Source organism: Chiloscyllium punctatum, chromosome 18 (genome assembly GCF_047496795.1).
Source record: "Chiloscyllium punctatum isolate Juve2018m chromosome 18, sChiPun1.3, whole genome shotgun sequence".
NCBI classification, from domain to species: domain Eukaryota; kingdom Metazoa; phylum Chordata; class Chondrichthyes; order Orectolobiformes; family Hemiscylliidae; genus Chiloscyllium; species Chiloscyllium punctatum.
The window spans coordinates 88511713-88531036 of record NC_092756.1 but is presented as its reverse complement, the minus strand read 5'-3'; the positions used below and the strand labels follow the sequence as shown (position 1 = coordinate 88531036).

Sequence of the window (19324 nt, the reverse complement as noted above, 5' to 3'; positions counted from 1 at the left end):
GACTTGCCGGAGGCCTGCCTCCACTGCTGCTGCCTGGGACTTGCCTTGGGGGCCTTCCCCAACAGGCCTGCCCCCCACCACAGCTGCAACCGAGGAACTGCCCAGGACTTGCCGGAGGCCTGCCTTCCACCACTGCTGTTGCCTGAGGCCTGCCTCTACATCTGCTGCCTGGGACTTGATTTTGGGGCTGCCTGGGACTTGCCTTGGGGACCCTCCCTAACAGGTCTGCCCCACACCGCTGCGACCGAGGGCCTACCTGGGACTCGCCTGAGGCCTGCCTCCACCGCTGTTGTCACCTGAGGCAGGTCTCCACCGTCGCTGCCTGGGACCCTCCCTGCGACCTCCACCACTGCCGCTGCCAGAGGACCGACTCCACCACCGGCAGCAGAGGATGGCGAGCCCGAAGGTCGCGGGGCCCAGCCGCACCTACGCCGGGGTAGCCGCTGCCTTAGGCTCGGCTGGCCCAGCCCCGGCTGCGAACCACACCCCCTTCAGGCACCTGACCAAACGCCTGGGGGTCAAGGCCTATCCCCACCCCAATATGAGCATCGAGGCCTGCAGCAAGGCTATGGCTAGTGTGGTCGGCCCACTGGCCATAGTCGCTGCGGCCCGGATGTACGGGAAGGCCGTATTTTTCCTAAAGACCGAGCAGGCGGTCCACCTGGCCGTGGAGAGGGGGCTCGCTGTGGGCGGGACGCATTTGCCCGTCGACCCTCTGGAGGTCACGGCCCAGAGGGTCGTGATCTCCAACGTCCCGCCCTTTATTGCCAGCGAGCTCCTTCTCCCCCACCTCACCACCTTGGGGGAGATCCGGTCAGGGATCCAGCCGCTCCTGCTCGGTCTGAGGGACCCCGCCCTCCGGCACATCTACTCCTTCCGTCGCCAGGTGTTTATTTGCCTGGCCCGGGAGGAGGTCACGGAGGGCTCCTTTACCCTCCTCCACGAGGGCGCGGCCTACCGCGCCTTCTGGACGGCGGACGGCGTGCGGTGCCACCTGTGCCGCGAGGTGGGGCACATTAGAAGAAACTGCCCCACCCAGAAGGCCGCCCAGCCCTCGCCAACGGCTGACGGTGGTGCCGCCGCGCCCACTCCCCCTCCCCCAAAGTCAACACCACAGGCCCCGGCACCGGAGCCTGAGCCGGAGGCTTCCGATCCTCCAGCCTCCGGCAGGGAGGGGGGTGAGCGTCCAGCCGGCCGGAAGGCGCTCAGGAAGGCGCGACGCGTCAGGCCCGCCCACGGGGAGACCACCCTATCCCCATCCCCGACACCCAGCCCACGACCTGCCCCGCCCCGGCACGACGATGCCCCTGCGGCCGTGCCAGCGTCGCCCCGGCGCGGGAACCCTGACCCCCAAACCCCCGGACCCGTACCCGACCCTGACCCCACGTCTACCCCCTGCCCCGATGGAGAAACCCCTGGGGCTGCGACGCCTGCCCCAGGCCCTGCAACACCAGGCCCCGGGGACCCCGAGCCCGAGCCCGAGCCCTGCCCCGCCCAGCCCCGCCCTGGCACTAACCTGGGGGGGACCACTGCTGCCCAATCTCCTGCAGCCACCGTGTCTCCGGGCCCCGGAGAGGGAACTGGGCCCCTGCCCCGCCCGCCGTCACCTGATAAACCAGGGGCGGGGCAGGAAGTGACACGGCTGACCCTCCCCACCCTGGCCACGCCCCCTGCCTTCCCCCAGCCAATCGTATTCCGGGAAAGGCTGGGGGGAGGGGCCTCAGGCCCCATGACCACCAAGGCGGGCGGGGAGGGAAAGGCCCATAAATCCCCCCCTGTCTCTCTGGGGAAGAGGGGCTGGCCCTTGGAGGGGAGAGACAGTCCTGCAGCGCGCCGGCGGCGCTGCCCCTCTCCGGGGGACGGACCCACCAACGATCCCGCACCGCGGCCTGACCTGCCCAACAACGACGACGAGGGCCGCGGTGCGGGCGTCGACAAAGGACCCTTTACTGGGTCGCCGAGCGGCGGAGGGGAGGTAGGTGTTATCCCCGCTCCTCCCTCCCAGACTGTTTTTCCGGGAGCCTTGGCCCTGGGGGACGATCTTTTCCTGGGGGATGACCTTTTCCCCGAGGAGCCAGGCGTCCCGGTGTCGGGAGGAGAGCGGGGCCCCGAGCCTCCGCCGCCCGACGACCCGAACTCGGGGCGTTCCGGGACGGGGTGCGCCGAGGAAGGTACCGCCGGTGACCCTGGGGGTGGGGTCGCCGGGGGTTCGAGGCCTGTTGGCGGCGCCGGACCAGCCCCCATCCCCTCGGTGGGGGAGGGGTCGGCGACCGAGGGCGACCTCCCGGAGGAGGGTTCGGGATCGGTGGCGGACACCGGGGACGACGCGGACTCCGTCTGCAGTGACGTTTTTGAGTCCCAGGTGCCCCCCGCCGATCTCCCCCTCATCCCCCTCGAGGAACTCCGGGAATTTGTCGAGGAAACTCGAGGTCGCCGGGATAGAGCCCAACTGGCGCTCGACCGCTGGAGCTCTTATGAAAAAGTTTATTGGTCGGCCCACGCTGCTCGCCAGGCGCCTGGGCTCGACGTCAACGAGCGAAAGCGAGTCAGGAACTTCCTGGGGGCACTCCTGGTGAGGGCGAGGGACTCCTGTGCCCCTCCCTCGTCCTCCCAGTAATTGTATTTGTTTTTAACTGTACTGGTGGTGGTAGCACAATGCTTCCGACATGGAGACTACTATAGCCAGCCTCAACATCAACGGCAGCAGGGAGTCACAGCGCAGATTCCAGACCCTCTCGGTCCTTCGGGACGGGAGGTATGCGGTGTGCTTCCTGCAAGAAACCCACACTACCCCGGGAGACGAAGCCACCTGGCTCCTGGAGTGGCGAGGGGGGGTCTACATGAGTCACCTCACCCGCAGATCTGGCGGGGTGGCTATCCTGTTGGCCCCGCATTTTCAGCCCGAGATCTTGGGGGTCAGGGAGCCGGTGCCAGGCCGTTTGCTTCACCTGACGGTTCGGCTGGGGGGCGCGGTGCTTCACTTGGTGAACGTATACGCTCCCCTGGCCGGGCCGAGGCAAGCGAGCTTCTTCGAAGAACTGTCCGCTCATCTGGCTTCCATCGACGAGAACCAGTGCGTCGTCCTCGGGGGAGATTTTAACTGCGTCCTCGAGGGCAGGGACCACGGCGGTACCCGCACTGGCTGCGCGTCGGGGAAGAGGTTGGGGGACTTGGTCAAGTCCTTCGACCTGGTGGACGTCTGGCGGACTCTCCATCCCGACTCCATCGCCTTCACCTTCGTGAGGCCTGGGGTCGGAGCGTCCAGAATCGACCGCCTGTACGTTTCGCGGGCGTACGCCTCCTGTTTTCCGAAGGCCTCCACGCGGCAGGTGTCGTGCACGGACCATCACCTGGTGTGGGCGGAACTCCTTCCGTTCGGCGCCAGGCTCGGCTCCGCGTACTGGCACTTTAACAACCTGCTGCTGGAGGACGAGCGGTTCCGGGACTCGTTTCGTCGTTTCTGGGCCGGCTGGAGAAGGAAGCGGGGAAGCTTCCCCTCCCTGAGGCTATGGTGGGACGTGGGCAAGGCTCACGTCCGCGTCTTCTGTCAGGAGTACGCGAGGGGGTCGACCAAGAGGCGGAAATCCAGGATCGCGGAGTTGGAGAGGGAGATGCTCGACCTGGAGTCACGCCTCGGTCAGCCCGACGCGGACCCGGCCCTGCGCGGGGTGTACGAAGAGAAGAAGGCCGCGCTCCGGGACCTGCAGCTCGTCGGGGCTCGGGGCGCGTACGTGAGGTCGCGGATCCAGCTCCTGCAGGACCTGGACCGCGGCTCCCCCTTCTTCTACTCGCTGGAAAAAAGGCGCGGCACCCGTCAGCAGCTCCTTGTGCTGCTGGCCGACGACGGGTCCCTCGTCTCGGATCCGGAGGGCGTCAGGGCCCACGTCCGAAACTATTACACGGCTCTGTTCTCTCCGGATCCGTCCAGCGAGGACGCTCGCAGAGTTCTGTGGGAGGACCTGCCGCAGCTCAGCCCGGAGGACGCCGGAAGGCTCGACGCTCCCGTCACCTTAGAGGAGCTGACCGGCGCCCTCGACCGGCTCTCGAGGGGCAAAACCCCGGGGCTGGACGGGCTGACTGTGGAGTTCTTCAGGGCGTTCTGGGACGTCCTGGGGAACGACTACGCACAGGTCCTGGGGGAGTGTCTAAATGCCGGACAGCTGCCCCTTTCTTGGCGCAGGGCGGTCATCGTCCTGCTGCCGAAGAAGGGGGACCTTCGTTCTTTGAAGAACTGGCGTCCGGTCTCCCTCCTCAGCACGGACTACAAAATCTTCGCCAGGGTGTTGTCTTCTCGCCTGGCTTCCGTGCTGGCCCACATGATTCACCCGGACCAGTCCTACACGGTCCCGGGCCGGAGGATACACGACAACGTCCACCTGGTCCGGGACCTGATCCATTTCTGTCGACGGGCTGGTCTGCCGAGCGCCTTCCTGTCCCTCGACCAGGAGAAGGCGTTCGACAGGGTCGATCACGAGTACCTGCTCGGGACTCTGCGGGCGTTCGGGTTCGGGACGCGGTTCGTCGCCCGGATCCGACTTTTGTACGCCGCCGCAGAGTGTCTGGTTAAAGTCAACGGGTCCCTGACGGCGCCCCTTCGCTTCGGGAGAGGAGTGCGTCAAGGCTGCCCCCTGTCCGGCCAGCTGTATTCCCTGTGCGTGGAGCCTTTCCTGCGCCTCTTGCGGAGGAGGTTGTCGGGGCTGGTTCTGCGCGGCGCGGGCACGGGGGTGGTCCTCTCGGCCTACGCCGACGACGTGCTCCTCACTTTCACCGACCCGGCTGACCTGGGGAGGATGCGCGAGTGCCAGGCCGTGTACTCGGCGGCGTCTTCCGCCAGGATCAACTGGGCCAAGTGTTCCGGACTACTGGTCGGCCCGTGGCGGGTGGACTCTCTGCCGGAGGAGTTACGGGGGTTCAGCTGGAGTACCACCCATCTCCTCTACCTGGGGGTCTACCTCGGCCCGGCTGAGGAATCCTGGCCGGCCAACTGGCAGGAGCTGGAGGCCAAAGTCTCGGCTCGCCTAGGCCGCTGGACAGGACTGCTCCGAGTGCTATCTTACAGGAGTCGAGTGCTGGTCATAAACCAGCTGGTGGCCGCCATGCTGTGGTACCGGCTGGTCACTTTGGTCCCTCCTCCTGGCTTTGTCGCTGACATCCAGAGAACGTTGGTCGACTTCTTCTGGGACAAAAAGATGCACTGGGTCGCCGCGCAGGTTCTGAGTCTCCCTATCGAGGAGGGCGGTCAGTCGCTGGTGTGCGTCCGCACCCAGGTCGCGACGTTCCGCCTTCAGACCTTGCGGCGATACCTTTACGTCGAGCCTCCTCCTAGGTGGTGCGCCCTGGCGACGTATTTTTTCCGCCAGGTGCGTAACCTCAACTACGACACGCAGCTCCTGTTCGTCGACCGTGACGGTTTGGAGGTCGCCCTCAAGGTGCTGCCTGTCTTTTACCAGGACCTGATCACTGTCTGGAACATGGTCGAATCGCGTCGCGCCTACCCTCCGGCTGGAGTAGCGGCTGTCGTCAGGGAGCCGTTGCTCAGGAATCCGCACCTCCGTACTCGCGGGTTCGAGTGGCTGTCGGAGGGGAGGGCCGTGGCGGCGAGGGCGACCAGGGTCGGGGACGTGCTGGGTGCCGGGGGCCTGGGCTGGACGCTGCCGCAGGACATAGCTAGCAGGGCAGCGGTAGACGTCCGGTACGTGGCCACCGCCATCCGACGCCTTAAAACGGCGGTGCTCGGACCCGACGTAGTGCACCGGTTGGAGGACGCTCAGGTGTGCGGTGGGATCCCGTCCGCGCTCACTCCAGCCCGGACGGAATTTCACATTGGCCCCAAGGTCCCGTACTTCCCGCGGGAGCCTGTGCCCCACAACCTGAGCCGCCTCCGGAATTTTAATTTTGTTTCTTTTAAGGATATTAAAAGGAAGGCCCTGTATAGACTGCTGCTGCACACCGTCCACCTCTTCTCCCTCATCCACCGTCCGGACACGCCTTGGCGTGCCCATTTGCCACCGGGCGGTGGGGATCCCCAGTGGAGGGCTCTCTACGCGGGAGTCCTCCCCCTTTCTCTCGGGGATCTGGGGTGGAGGGTGCTGCACGCAGCAGTCCCCTGCAACCGCAGGTTGCGGTGGTTCACGGACTCCCAGCCCAACTGCTTGTTCTGTGGCGCTGTGGAGTCCGTGGACCATGTATATATTGGTTGTGGGCGTTTGCACTCCCTTTTTGATTTTCTTAAGAACCTTCTCCTCTGTTTCTGGCTGCACTTCAGTCCCACGCTCCTGATCTTCGGGCACCCGGTACGGAGGAGGGAGGGCAGGTCCGAGGACCTCCTCGTGGGTCTGCTCCTGGGCCTGGCCAAACTGGCCATCAACAGGTCCAGGCAGCGGGCCGTGGAGGGGGTCGTTAGGGCCGACTGCCTGCCCCTCTTCCGGGGTTACGTTAGAGCCCGGGTGTCCTTGGAGAAGGAGCACGCGGTGTCCACCGACACCCTGGAGTCGTTCAGGGAGAGGTGGGCGCCGCAGGGAGTGGAGTGCATCATTTCTCCCTCCAACTCTATTTTGATTTAGTCCCTACCCTCCCCTTCACTGTTTTGCTCACACAGCATTGCCCTGTGGTTTGAAGGGCAGTGCTTGTCACTGGCCACGCGGGTGTTTTTCATATCTTCCTGGTGGTGGAAATTGAATAAAGATTCGTACACTTTGTGTCTCTCACTGTGTCTCACACCTGCACACACACACCATGGGTGCTGGGGAAAAAATAAGCACTACCGCACTTAGGCGGTAGTGTGGGGGTTAATTTTTTAAAGATAAAAAGAAAAAAAAAAAAAAAAAAAAAAAAAAGAACAGGAATGTATCACACAGCATTGCCCTTTGATGTGAAGGGCAGTGCTTGTCACTGGAAAAAAAAAAAAAAAAAAAAAAAAAAAAAAAAAAAAAAAAAATAAACAGGTTTTTAACACTCAGGTGTTAAAAAAAACAAAGAAAATAAAGAAAATAAACAAGGGTGCCAGATATCCTGAAAAAAATAAACAGGGGATCTGGGAGAGGTGGGTGCTGCAAAGAGTGGAGTGCATTATTTCCCCCTCCAACTCTATTTTGATTTAGTCCCTACCCTCCCCTTCACTGTTTTGATCACACAGCATTGCCCTTTGATGTGAAGGGCAGGGCTTGTCACTGGCCACTCGGGTGTTTTCCTATCTTCCTGGTGGTGGAAACTGAATAAAGATTCGTGCACTTTGTGTCTCTCACTGTGTCTCACACCTGCACACACACACACCATGGGTGCTGGGGAAAAAATAAGCACTACTGCAGTTAGGCGGGAGTGTGGGGGTTAATATAAAGAAGGAAAGAAAAAAAACGAAAAAGAAAAAAAGAAAACAGGGGATCACTCAGATGTTAAAGAAAACAAAGAAAAGAAAAGAAAATAAACAAGGATGCCAGACATCCTGAAAAAAATAAACAGGGGATCAGGGAGAGGTGGGCGCCGCAGGGAGTGGAGTGCATTATTTCCCCCTCCAACTCTATTTTGATTTAATCCCTGCCCTCCCCTTCACTGTTGATGTGAAGGGCAGTGCTTGTCACTACCCACCCTGATGTTTCCTATCTTCCTGGTGGTGGAAATTTGAATAAAGATTTGTGCACCTTGTGTCTCTCGCTGTGTCTCACACCTGCACACACACACAACATGGGTGCTGGGGAAAAAATAAGCATTTCCGCAGTTTGGAAAAAGAAACGAAAAAGATGAGGGGTGTCACTGGGGAGGCCAGCATTTATTGCCCATCCCAGAGGACAGTTAAGAGCCACATTGCTGTGGGTCTGGAGTCATATGTAGGCCCAACAAAGTAAGGATGGCAGATTTCCTTCCCTCAAGGGCATTAGTGAACTAGATCAGCTTTTCCATCAATTGCAATGGTCATCACTAAACTCTTAATTCCAGATTTTCTTTATTGAATTCCATCTACCATGGCAGGATTTGAATCCAAGTCCCCAGGATATGACTTGAGTCTCAGGAATAACAGTCCAGAGATAATACCACTAGGCCATGGTCTCCCCATTTTCTTAGGCTGCTCAGTGTGTTAGGTTTTGTCTGACAATGCTCCTGTTAAAACTCCCACAGCACCAAGTTATAGACCAACAGGTTTATTTGGAGGTACTGGCTTTCGAAGCACTGCTCCTTCATCGGTTGGTTCTTCATCAATCAGCGCTTCAAAAGCTAGTGCTTCCAAATAAACCTGTTGAACTATAACCTGGTGTTGTGTGATTTTTAACTTTGTCCACCCCAGGACAACACTGGCACCTCCAAATCAATGGTCCTGTTAAATGCCTGGTTCATTATTGAACCAAACATGGTGGCTCAGTGGTTAGGACTGTCGCCTCACAGCACCAGGGTCCCAGGTTTGATTCCAGCTTCGGGTGACTGTCTGCGTGGGGTTTGCACATTCTCCCCGTGTCTGCGTGGGTTTCCTCCGGGTGCTCCAGTTTCTTCTCACAGTCCAAAGGTGTGCAGGTCAGGTGAATTGGCCATGCTAGATTACACCATAGTGCTGGGTGCATTAGTCAGAGGGAAATGGGGCTGGGTGGGTTACTCTTCGGAGGGTTAGTGTGGACTGGTTGGGCCAAAGGGCCTGTTTCCTCACTGTAGGGAATGGAATCAAATCGAATCTAATCAAAAGTGTCATGTAAAAGCAAGTTGCAGTTATAGAATTACAGTACAAAAGCAGGCTATTTGACCCATTTAACATCTGCTCCGATGGTCCATGCTGGCTTTGAACAGTACTGGATGCTTAGGTGATGACACAAAGTTGGCACTGTCATTGGCTGCACAGTCCGTCGCTTATTATAGTTATGGCCTTCCCAGCAGAGAGCTGGGAGTTTCTACCCTTCCTAAGATGAAACAAAACACTGCATAGTTTGAATTTTTGTTTTCAGAACGTGGGTATTGCTGGCTGGCCCAGCATTTATTGCCCGTCCCAGTTGCCCTCAAGAAGGTGGTGGTGAGCTGCCTTCTTAAACCGCTGCAGTCCATGTGCCATGAGTAAATCCATGATGCCATGATTGAGCAAGTACCAGGATTTTGACCCAGCAACAGTGAAGAACTGGTGATATATTTCCAAGTCAGGATGGTGAGTGGCTTGGAGGGGAACTTGTATCCCATGTATCTGCTGCCCTTGTCCTTCTAGATGGTAGTGGCTGGGGTTTGAAAGGTGCTGTCTAAGGAATTTATGCACTCCCTCTTGTAATAGAACAAACTGCTGCTATTGAATGTTGGAGGGAGTGGATACTTGTGGATGTGGTGCCAATCAAGTGGGCTGCTTTGTCCTGGATGGTGTCAAATGTTTTGATGGAATTGATGGAAATTTGAATAAAGATTCGTGCACCTCGTGTCTCTCACTGTGTCTCACACCTGCACACACACACAACATGGGTGCTGGGGAAAAAATAAGCATTCCCGCAGTTTGGAAAAAGAAACGAAAAAGATGAGGGGTGTCACTGGGGAGGCCAGCTCCAACAACACTGCACCCATCCAGGACAAGCAGGGAATATTCCATCACATTCCTAATTTGTGCCTCGTAGATGATGGAGAGGCTTTGGGGAGTCAGGAGGTGAGTTATTCACTGCAAGATTCCCAGCTTTTGCTCGTTTGAAGTTTGTTTATGATTGACGCACACTGTGTACACCAGAGACAATGAGAAAGTACAATTGTACCCATTACAACATGAAAAGAATTAAATTCTGAAAAAAAAGGATGCGTCAGTTCCAGGAACTGATTGTGGACATGGGTTTGCAAGGGGGCGGGTTTCTGTGCTGTTGATAGTTTCACATGCAAGAGTCAGTCCTGATGCCTGGCTGTGCCCGACCTTCAGTGCTTTCTTGGGAGATCCAGTTGAATCTGTTACTGTACGGGATTGTATACTTGGTCGGTCCCAGCCACTTCCTGGCACTCTGCGCATTGTGGGCATGATCAGTAAGTTCCCTATTGATTATTTCCTCGCGGCTACTAAGAGTCTGTGGGCATTGAGTTTTGAAATGATATTAAACTGCAGCTGACATATACCAAAACCTGTCCTGCTGAGCTACTGCCAGTCAGGCGACATGTGAATGCAATTGATGAGTGAGTTCCCACACAGCACCTATCTATTTTGCAGTGGTGTTATTCAGAGGCTGGGGTCAGTCGACTGACATTACAACTTGACGATCTAAGGGAAAAAACTTATTGAAACCGTTCAAGACTGTTTCACGGAGTCATTTAGAAAGCATGTTTGGGTTATAACTAGTGAACTCTCTGGTGTCAGCCGTAAGCCTTGGACTAATCATAGGAGAGAGAGAGAGAGACTTGCTCGGGATGAAGTGAGATTGGTTGCAAAAATATGTGTTTGTTTTGAACTGTGCGGTTTCTGTCAATTGGACTGAGGGAACCTAACTCCAAAGGATTAGCAGGTAAGACATTTTACAAAAGTTGCTTCGTTTGTTTGGACCCGTGCTGGGAAGTTTGTAAAGTGCTTTTCTGGTATTAGCATCAAAGTTGAATCACAAAGTCATGGTGGTGGAGGCTGGGACAATTGCAACATTTAAAAGGCATCTGGATGGGTATATAAATAGGAAGGGTTTAGAGGGATATGGGCCGGGTGCTGGCAGGTGGGACTAGATTGGGTTGGGATATCTGGTTGGCAGCGACGGGTTGGGCCGAAGGGCCTGTTTCCATGCTGTACATCTCTATGTCTGGTTGGAATTGTAGAATCAAGCAGCAGCGAAGAAGACCCTTTTGTCCCATTGTGTTTGTACTAGCTCTTTAAAAGACCTACTCAGCCAGTCCCAAACCTCCTTGCTGTTTGTTATCATTGCCTTTGCAATCCCCTTTTCCAGGTTATTATTGAGTCTGCTCCGAATGCCCTCTAAGACAGTGCACTCCAGATTATAACAATTTGTTCGATTGGAATAACCTATTGTTTCCTTTGGTACTATTATCAGCTATCTTCCATCTTTGCCCATTCTCTTTTTTGAATTTTCTGCTAGAGGAAAAGTTCTCCTTATCTACTCAAAAACTCCTGAAAAGTGCTGTATAAATCCAATTCCTTGTTTATTTTAAACACAAGGCTCTAAATAATTGGACTGGCTTTTTGGTTTTATTTGCAATGCCATATCTGCTGAGTTTCATGAATGGATGCAGATGGTGTTACACTCACTGCTACATAATGTCGATCCTGCATCTGCAATTCGAGAGCATCTAACACCACCACCTTCAAGCCACTCACATCCTGACTTGGAAATATATCACTGGTCCTTCACTGTGGCTGGGTCAAAGTCCTGGTACTCACTCAATGCCAATCTTGCCAGAGATGCCCATGAATGTATAACTTGTCATCGAAAACGGACTCCTTGTGGATATAATCTAAGTGTACTCTCTCACTCCTTCCTATCAGAGTTCTCAGATCTCACACCAGAGGAAAAAGAAGAGATCAAGAGAGTCCGTTTGCATAAGGAAGAGCTGCAGAACGACATTCAGGTAGGAGGGGGATCATGGACCATTTAAGAACACCTGTCCTTTGTACACCAGTCGTGAAAGTAAACAAATCCTGAAACAGATGCTGCAAATCGGAAACAAAAACAGAAAACAGCTGGAAAAGCTCAACAGGTCAGGCACCACCTGTGGAGAGAAATCAGAGCTAACGTTTCAGGTCATAGAGTCATAGAGATGCACAACGTGGAAACAGACCCTTTGGCCCAACTCGTCTATGCCGACCAGAGCGTCGAGTGACCCTTCCTCAGAACCGTTCTGACCAGAGGTGTTAACTCTGACTTCTCTCCAATGAAAGTAAACCGATCGGTGCAGCAAGCACTTAGGAAGGCAGTTGGTATGTTGGCCTTCATTACAAGAGGATTTGAGTTCAGAGGTAGGGATGTCTTGCTATAATTAAACATGCCCTTGGTAAGACCACACCTAGAGCATTGCGTGCAGTTTTAATCTACCTCCTTAAGAGAGGATATCCTTGCCATAGAGGGAGTGCAGTGGAGGTTCACTATACTGATACCAGGAATGACAGGACTGTTCTATAAGGAGAGTTTGGTTCAACTGTGTCTGTATTCACTAGAGTTGAGAAGGATGAGTCATAGAGGCATAAAGATATACAGGACGGAAACATACCCTTAGGTCCGACTCGTGCATGCCGATCAGATATCCTAACCTAATCTAGTCCTATTTGCCAGCACTTGGCCCATATCCCTCTAAACTTTTCCTATTCCTATACCCATCCAGATGCCTTTTAAATGTTGCAATTGTTCCAGCCTCCACCACTTCCTCTGACAGCTCATTCCATACACGCACCACCTTCTGCATGAAAAGCTTGCCCCTTAGGTCCTTTTTATATCTTTCCCCTCTCACCCTAAACCTATGCTCACTAGTTCTGGACTCCCCTACTCCAGGGAAGAGACCTTGTCTATTTATCCTATCCATGCCCCTCATGATTTTCTAAACCTCTATAATGTCACCCCTCAGCCTCCGACGCTCCAGGGAAAACAGCCCCAGCCTGTTCAGCCTCTCCCTATAGCTCAAATCCTCCAAACCTGGCAACATCTTTGTAAATCTTTTCTGAACCCTTTCAAGTTTCACAACATTCTCTGTTTGAAACATATAAAGTCCTAACAGGGCTGGACACACCAGATGCAGGGAGGATATTTCTCTTGGTCAGGGTGTCTAGCACCAGGGGGTCACAATCTCAAAATATAGGGAATTAATTTAGGATTTCTTCAGTCAGAGTGTGGTCAGCTTTGGAATTCAGTACCAGAGTGGAAGCTGGGTCACTAAGTATATTCAAGAAAGAGATTGATACATTTTCAAATATTAAAAGCATTAAAGGAGAGGGCAGCAACATGATGTAGAGATGATCAGCTATGGTCACATGAAATGAGAGAGCAGACTTGAAGGGCTGAATGGCCTACTTTTGCTCCTAGTTTTATGTTTCTCAGGGAAACTGCAAGCACCCCCAAAATGGGGTATACTTTAGTCATTCAACTTTCTATTGCTGCCCCTTGCCTGTTCCTCAGAGGTATTTAAATAACATCACTGGGGAATATATTGTTCTCTTTCAAGATGGCAGCATCAGTTATAGAGCTGTTAGCCGTCCAAATGACAGATGACCAGATCACATGGATTAATAAGAAATAGGAGCAGGAGTAGGCCATTTGACCCCAAGAGCCTGCTCTGTCAATCAAACATGGCTGATCTAATGGTGCCCTTAACCCCACTTTACCCCCTGATTCCTGCTGCCCACCACAGCCCATGTCAATCGAAAGTCCATCTGACTCAGCCTTGAATATATTTCATGACCCAGCCTCACTGCTCACTGTGGAGGCAATTCCAAACAATTCCTCAGAGAAGAAATTCCTCCTCATCTCCATCTTCAAAGGTCGATCCTTTGGTTCGAGACTCCCCCATGAGGGAAGACAGTGTTGTGGTCCAGTGCAGAACATAAAGATTACTTGGATGTCCAGATTACCTTTGACAAGTGAGCTAGAATTATCTTGAGAATGCTCTTCCATGAACCTGGTTTCCCAGTTATTAACATTGCCTGGTCTTAAACCAAGGAGCTGAAGATTGCAGAGCTTATCAGATAAGATCTGGTACAGCAGTGTAGTACAAACATTTCTGGATGGCCAGTTATTGCAGATCCATTGAATGGCTATGGCAAGAAAACTATTAAACCAAAGAGGATAGGAGCAGGAGGAGGCCATTCAGCCCTTCAAGTCACTTCCACCCTTCATCATGATCATGGCTGATTGTCCAACTCAATAGCCCAATCCTGCTTTCTCCCCATAACCTTTGATCCCATTCACCCTAAGTGCTACATCTAGCAATCCCTTGAACACATTCAATATTTCGGCATCAACTACTCCCTGCGGTAATGAATTCCACAGGCTCACCACTCTCTGTGTGAAGAAATGTCTCCTCATCTCCATCCTAAATGGTCCACCCTGAATCCTCAGACTGTGACCCCTGGTTCTGCACACACCCACCATCGGGAACATCCTCCCTGCATCTACCCTGTCTAGTCCTGTTAGAATTTTGTAAGTCTCTATGAGCTCCCCCCTCATTCATCTGAACTCCAGCGAAAACAATGCTAACCTGGTCAATCTCTCTTCGTACGCCAGTCCCACCATCCCCAGAACCGGCGTGGAAAACCGTCACTGCACTCCCTGGAGAGCAAGAGCATCCTTCCTCAGAAAAGGAGACCAAAACTGCCCACAACATTCTAGGTGTGGCCTCACCAAGGCCCTGTGTAATTGTAACAACACGTCCCTGCTCCTGTACTTGAAACCTTTTGCAATGAAGGCCAAGTTACCATTGGCCTTCTTTACAATCTGCAGCACCTATGCTGTAATCCTCTTTGACTCTATCTGCCTCAGGTGTAGGTAGGCTCCATTGTGGCTATCCACAGGGAGTTAGATAATTATCTGAATAATTACCACATTTTGGGCCCTTCCTGTCCCTGTCAGCTCTCTGCAACAACTAACAGCTCATCCGAATTAAATAAAAACAGAAAGTACTTGAGAAACTCAGCAGGTCTGGCAGTATCTGTAGAGAGAGAAACAGAGTTAACATTTCAGGTCCAATATGACCATTCTTCAGGATTCTGAAGATCATTCATTCATATTTCAAATACTAATGATTTCTCTCTCCGCAGATGCTGCCAGACCTGCTGAGTTTCTCCAGCATTTCCTGTTTTTATTTCAACTCTCCACAATCTGCAGTATTTTGCTTTTATGTGACAGCTCATCACCTACTGTACTGCACTTTGCCAGTAGCCCTGCAAATCTTTTTCTCATCAGATAATTATCCAAATCCCTGTTGATAGCCACAATGGAGCCTGTCTCCAGCACACTCTGAGGCAGTGCAGCCCGGATAGAGTCACAGAGACTTACAATATGGAAGCAGGCTCTTCGGCCCAACTTGTCCACGCCGCCCTAGATGCTAACCACTCGCTACGTAAAACTTTTATTTGCACACTTTGCTGTTGCTTCTTTTGCCATTTACCTCAGGTCTGTGACCTCCTGTTTTCAACCCCCTGCTGTTGGTGGGAACAGTTACTCTCTACCTATCCTCATGCCTTGAACATCGCTGTCACATATCCTCTCACGCTCCTTCCTTTGAAGGGAACAGCTCTGGTGTTACCCAGTACCACACCAATGAAGTCCTGCATTCCAGAGTCTATTCTTGGAAACCCTTTCGGCAGCCACTTAAAAGTGTCACACCTTTTCTAATAATGACCTGAGTGTGACTTGATACTTCATTTTTGGCCAAAATAGTGCTTTATAAACGTTTGTCCCAACTTAATTGATTATTTCCTTTGACATTCAATTTATCAAACACAGGATCCAAGTAAGCCCTTTTGAACCCCTTTCTAATCTACCCTTGCACCTTCAATAACATCCAGGTTAGTCTGTTCTTTTAGATTAGATTGCCAACAGTATGGAAAAGGCCATTTGGCCCAACAAGTCCACACTGTCCCTCTGAGGAGTAACCCACCCAGACCCATTCCCCTACATTTACTCCTGATTAATGCACCTAACACTCTGGGCAATTTAGTATGGTCAATTCACTTGACCTGCACATCTTTGGATTGTGGGAAGAAACCAGACCACCCAAAGGAAACCCAAGCAGAAACAGAGAGAACGTGTAAACTCCCCACAGACAATCGCCCAAAGTGGGAATCGAACCCAGGTCCTGGGCGCTGTGAGGTAGCAGTGCTAACCACTGAGCCAGCGTACCACCCATCTCATACCTACTTTTCTTCTTTTTCTCTCTCCTCATGCCTGTGGTGCACAGCGCAAATGTAGTATGTGTTTACATCTATTTCCATAGCTCATTTTTTCTGAAACAAGTTGTAAGTGAGGCTCAATCATTTGAAGAGTGTTGTTGCTTTAAGAGTTCGATACGTGGATGGGCCAAAAGCCAGGATATCATCTCATGACCAGAAACTATCATCAGTCTGCATTGCAGCACTCAAGACCAAGCACATGTCTAGGGATTACGTAGCAATAGTTATTTTAGTTTTAGCTATAAATAAACGCAAAATGGGACACAGAGCAGAAGTAAGCCATTCAGCCCATTGAATCAAGGAAACAGAATCCATGTAGATTGTCTTGAAAACATAAAGAGTCACTACAGCCAGCTTGTCACTGGAGGCTTTTGTTTGAGGGATGCCATTCAAACTTTATTTCCATTCTCTCATGGGATGAGGGCATTGCTGACTGGGCCAGCATTCATTGCCCATTCCTAATTACCCAGAGGGCAGTTAGGAGTCAACCCATTGCTGTGGGTCTGAGTCACATGTAGGCCAGACCAGGTTTGGACAGCAGATTTCCTTCGCTAAAGGACATTTGAGACCCAGATGGGTTTTTAACAATAATCAGCAATGGGTGCATGGTTGACATTGGTCCAGATTTTTATTGAATTCAAATTGTCACCATCTGGCATGGTGGGATTTGAAGGCATTTTGCCTCTCCCCATGTTTCCGAGCAAAATGAGTCACTTCCTACTTTCTGCCTATTACATTCTCTCTCTGTCACATACCCTCTGGTCAACCTATCACTATCCTCCTCGCACTCTGAAAACTGAGCCCTGTACATCCAAGTCTGGATTCTTAATGTACATCAAAAGAAGCAACTATTCCAATCCTGACCCTTGGGAAACCTCATTCTATATCGTCCTCCAGTTCAAAAACAAACAAGCATTTATCTTTGCTCTGTGTTGCCCATCACTCAGCTAACTCAGTAGTTATGCTGTCAGTTCCCTTTTATTTCACAAGATACAGCTTTGTTGGAAAGCTTATTCTGTGGAAGTTTCTGAAATACCATTTAACAGTGAATGTATCCCACGTCCCTCTTGCTGTTTCCCTTGCCAGGGTCCTTATCCTAATTGCGAACTCTCTCTTGCAGAGACTGAAGATGGAAATTGCAAAAGTCATCACTGAGCTTGAGAACTTTAATTACACAGAAGAAGGGTGAGTAGTGAACAATTACTAGCCAAACTCAGATCATCTATTCCAGGGCCTCAGGATTACTAAGGTGGAGAGTGCTGCAGAAACTCAACAGGTCTGGCAGCATCTGTGGAGAGAGAGCGAGAGAGTTAATGTTTGAAGTCCATTATGACATCTTCAGAACTTTTATTACAGTTGGGAAGGAGTCTGTCATGATGCACCAAATATTCATTGAAGGAAAAGTTTTTAGAAAACATTTGTAATTTTTATTAATGACTTGGATGAGGGAGTCGAAGGGTGGGTCAGTAAATTTGCAGATGATACGAAGATAGGTGGAGTTGTGGACAGTGAGGAGGGCATTTGTCGTTTGCAAAGGGACTTAGATATGATGCAGAGCTGGGCTGAGGAGTGGCAGATGGAGTTCAACCCTGCCAAGTGTGAGGTTGTCCATTTTGGAAGAACAAATAAGAATGCGGAATACAGGGTTAATGGTAGGATTCTTAGTCAGGTGGAGGAACAGAGGGATCTTGGGGGTCTATGTACATAGATCTTTGAAAGTTGCCACTCAGGTGGATAGAGTTTGTAAGAAGGCCTATGGTGTATTATCATTCATTAGCAGAGGGATTGAATTCAAGAGTCGTGAAGTGATGTTGCAGCTGTACAGGACTTTGGTTAGGCCACAATTGGAGTACTGTGTGCAGTTCTGGTCGCTTCACTTTAGGAAAGATGTGGAAGCTTTGGAGAGGGTGCAGAGAAGATTTACCAGGATGTTGCCTGGAATGGAGAATAGGTCGTACGAGGATAGGTTGAGAGTTCTCGGCCTGTTCTCGTTGGAACGGCAAAGGATGAGGGGTGACTTGATAGAGGTTTATAAGATGATCAGAGGAATAGATAGAGTAGACAGTCAGAAACTTTTTCCCCGGGTACAACAGAGTGTTACAAGGGGACATAAATTTAAGGTGAAGGGTGGAAGGTACAGGGGAGATGTCAGGGGTGGGTTCTTTACCCAGAGAGTGGTGGGGGCATGGAATGCGCTGCCCGTGGGAGTGGTAGAGTCAGAATCATTGGCAACCTTTAAGCGGCATTTGGATAGGTACATGGATGGGTGCTTAATCTAGGATAGAAGTTCGGCACAACATCGTGGGCCGAAGGGCCTGTTCTGTGCTGTATTGTTCTATGTTCTATGTTCTATTTGTTGAAAATCTCTACCCATCCTGGTAGTCACACCATATAGAGCCATAGAGTCATAGAGATGTACAGCATGGAAACAGACCCTTCAGTCCAACCTGTCCATGCCGACCAGATATCCCAACCCAATCTAGTCCCACCTGCCAGCACCCAGCCCATATCCCTCCAAACCCTTCCTACTCACATATCCATCCAAATGCCTCTTAAATGTTGCAATTATACCAGTCTCCACCACATCCTCTGGCAGCTCATTCCATTCACGTACCACCCTCTGTGTGAAAAAGTTGCCCTTTAGGTCTCTTTTATATCTTTCCCCTCTCACCCTAAACCTATACCCTCCAGTTCTGGACTCCCCGACCCCAGGGAACAGACTTTGTCTATTTATCCTATCCATGCCCCTCATAATTTTGTAAACTTCTTTAAGGTCACCCTTCAGCCTCCGACACTCAGGGAAAACAGTCCCAGCCTGTTCAGCCTCTCCCTGTAGCTCAGATCCTCCAACCCTGGTAACATCCTTGTAAATCTTTTCTGAATCCTTTCAAGTTTCACAACATCTTTCCGATAGGAAGTCCAGAATTGCATGCAATAAAGATAATGGAGTGTTTTTTGGCTAATTGCAGTGTTCAATCTCTATCAATGTGTCTACAATCAGATGCAGTCTAATTATAAGTCTGGAAGTCATAGATATGTCACTTGATCCAGGACTAATGTGCTTCAGATGATGAAAGAAAGTCAGAGAGGTGGTATAGGACAAAGCAAAATTGTGGACAGGATGATCCAAAGTAAAGTCTTGTGAAACTAGCAGCAGTCAGGAAACAAATCAAGTGGAGACTAATCATAGAATCCCTACAGTGTGTGGAATCTGGCCATTCAGCCCATCAAAGAGCATCCCACCCAGACCCACCCCGTCCTGTAACTCCACGGCTAACCCACACATCCCTGAATACGACAGACAATTCCAGTTTGGCCAATCCACCTAACCCACACGTCGTTGGACTGTGGAGAGCAACCAGAGCACCTCCACACAGACACGGTGAGAATGTGTAGACTCCACACAGACAGTTTCCCTGAGGGAGGAATTGAACTTGGGGCCCTCGCACTGTGAGGCAGCAGTGCTAACCACTGAGCCACCATGCCACCCATGAATTCAGCTGTGTTGTTTGTGGG

The 19324-nt window shown here is 51.9% G+C and overlaps 1 protein-coding gene across 1 annotated transcript in view; it reads left to right on the top strand.

Annotated features, from left to right (window-relative positions):
• LOC140489293 (cytohesin-3-like) overlaps positions 1-19324 on the top strand; it is an 84814-nt gene that overhangs the window by 31937 nt on the left and 33553 nt on the right. The window contains exons 2-3 of the mRNA XM_072588682.1: positions 11417-11499; positions 16929-16993. Coding sequence (XP_072444783.1) covers positions 11417-11499; positions 16929-16993 — 148 coding nt within the window. The remainder of the gene's footprint in view (positions 1-11416; positions 11500-16928; positions 16994-19324) is intronic.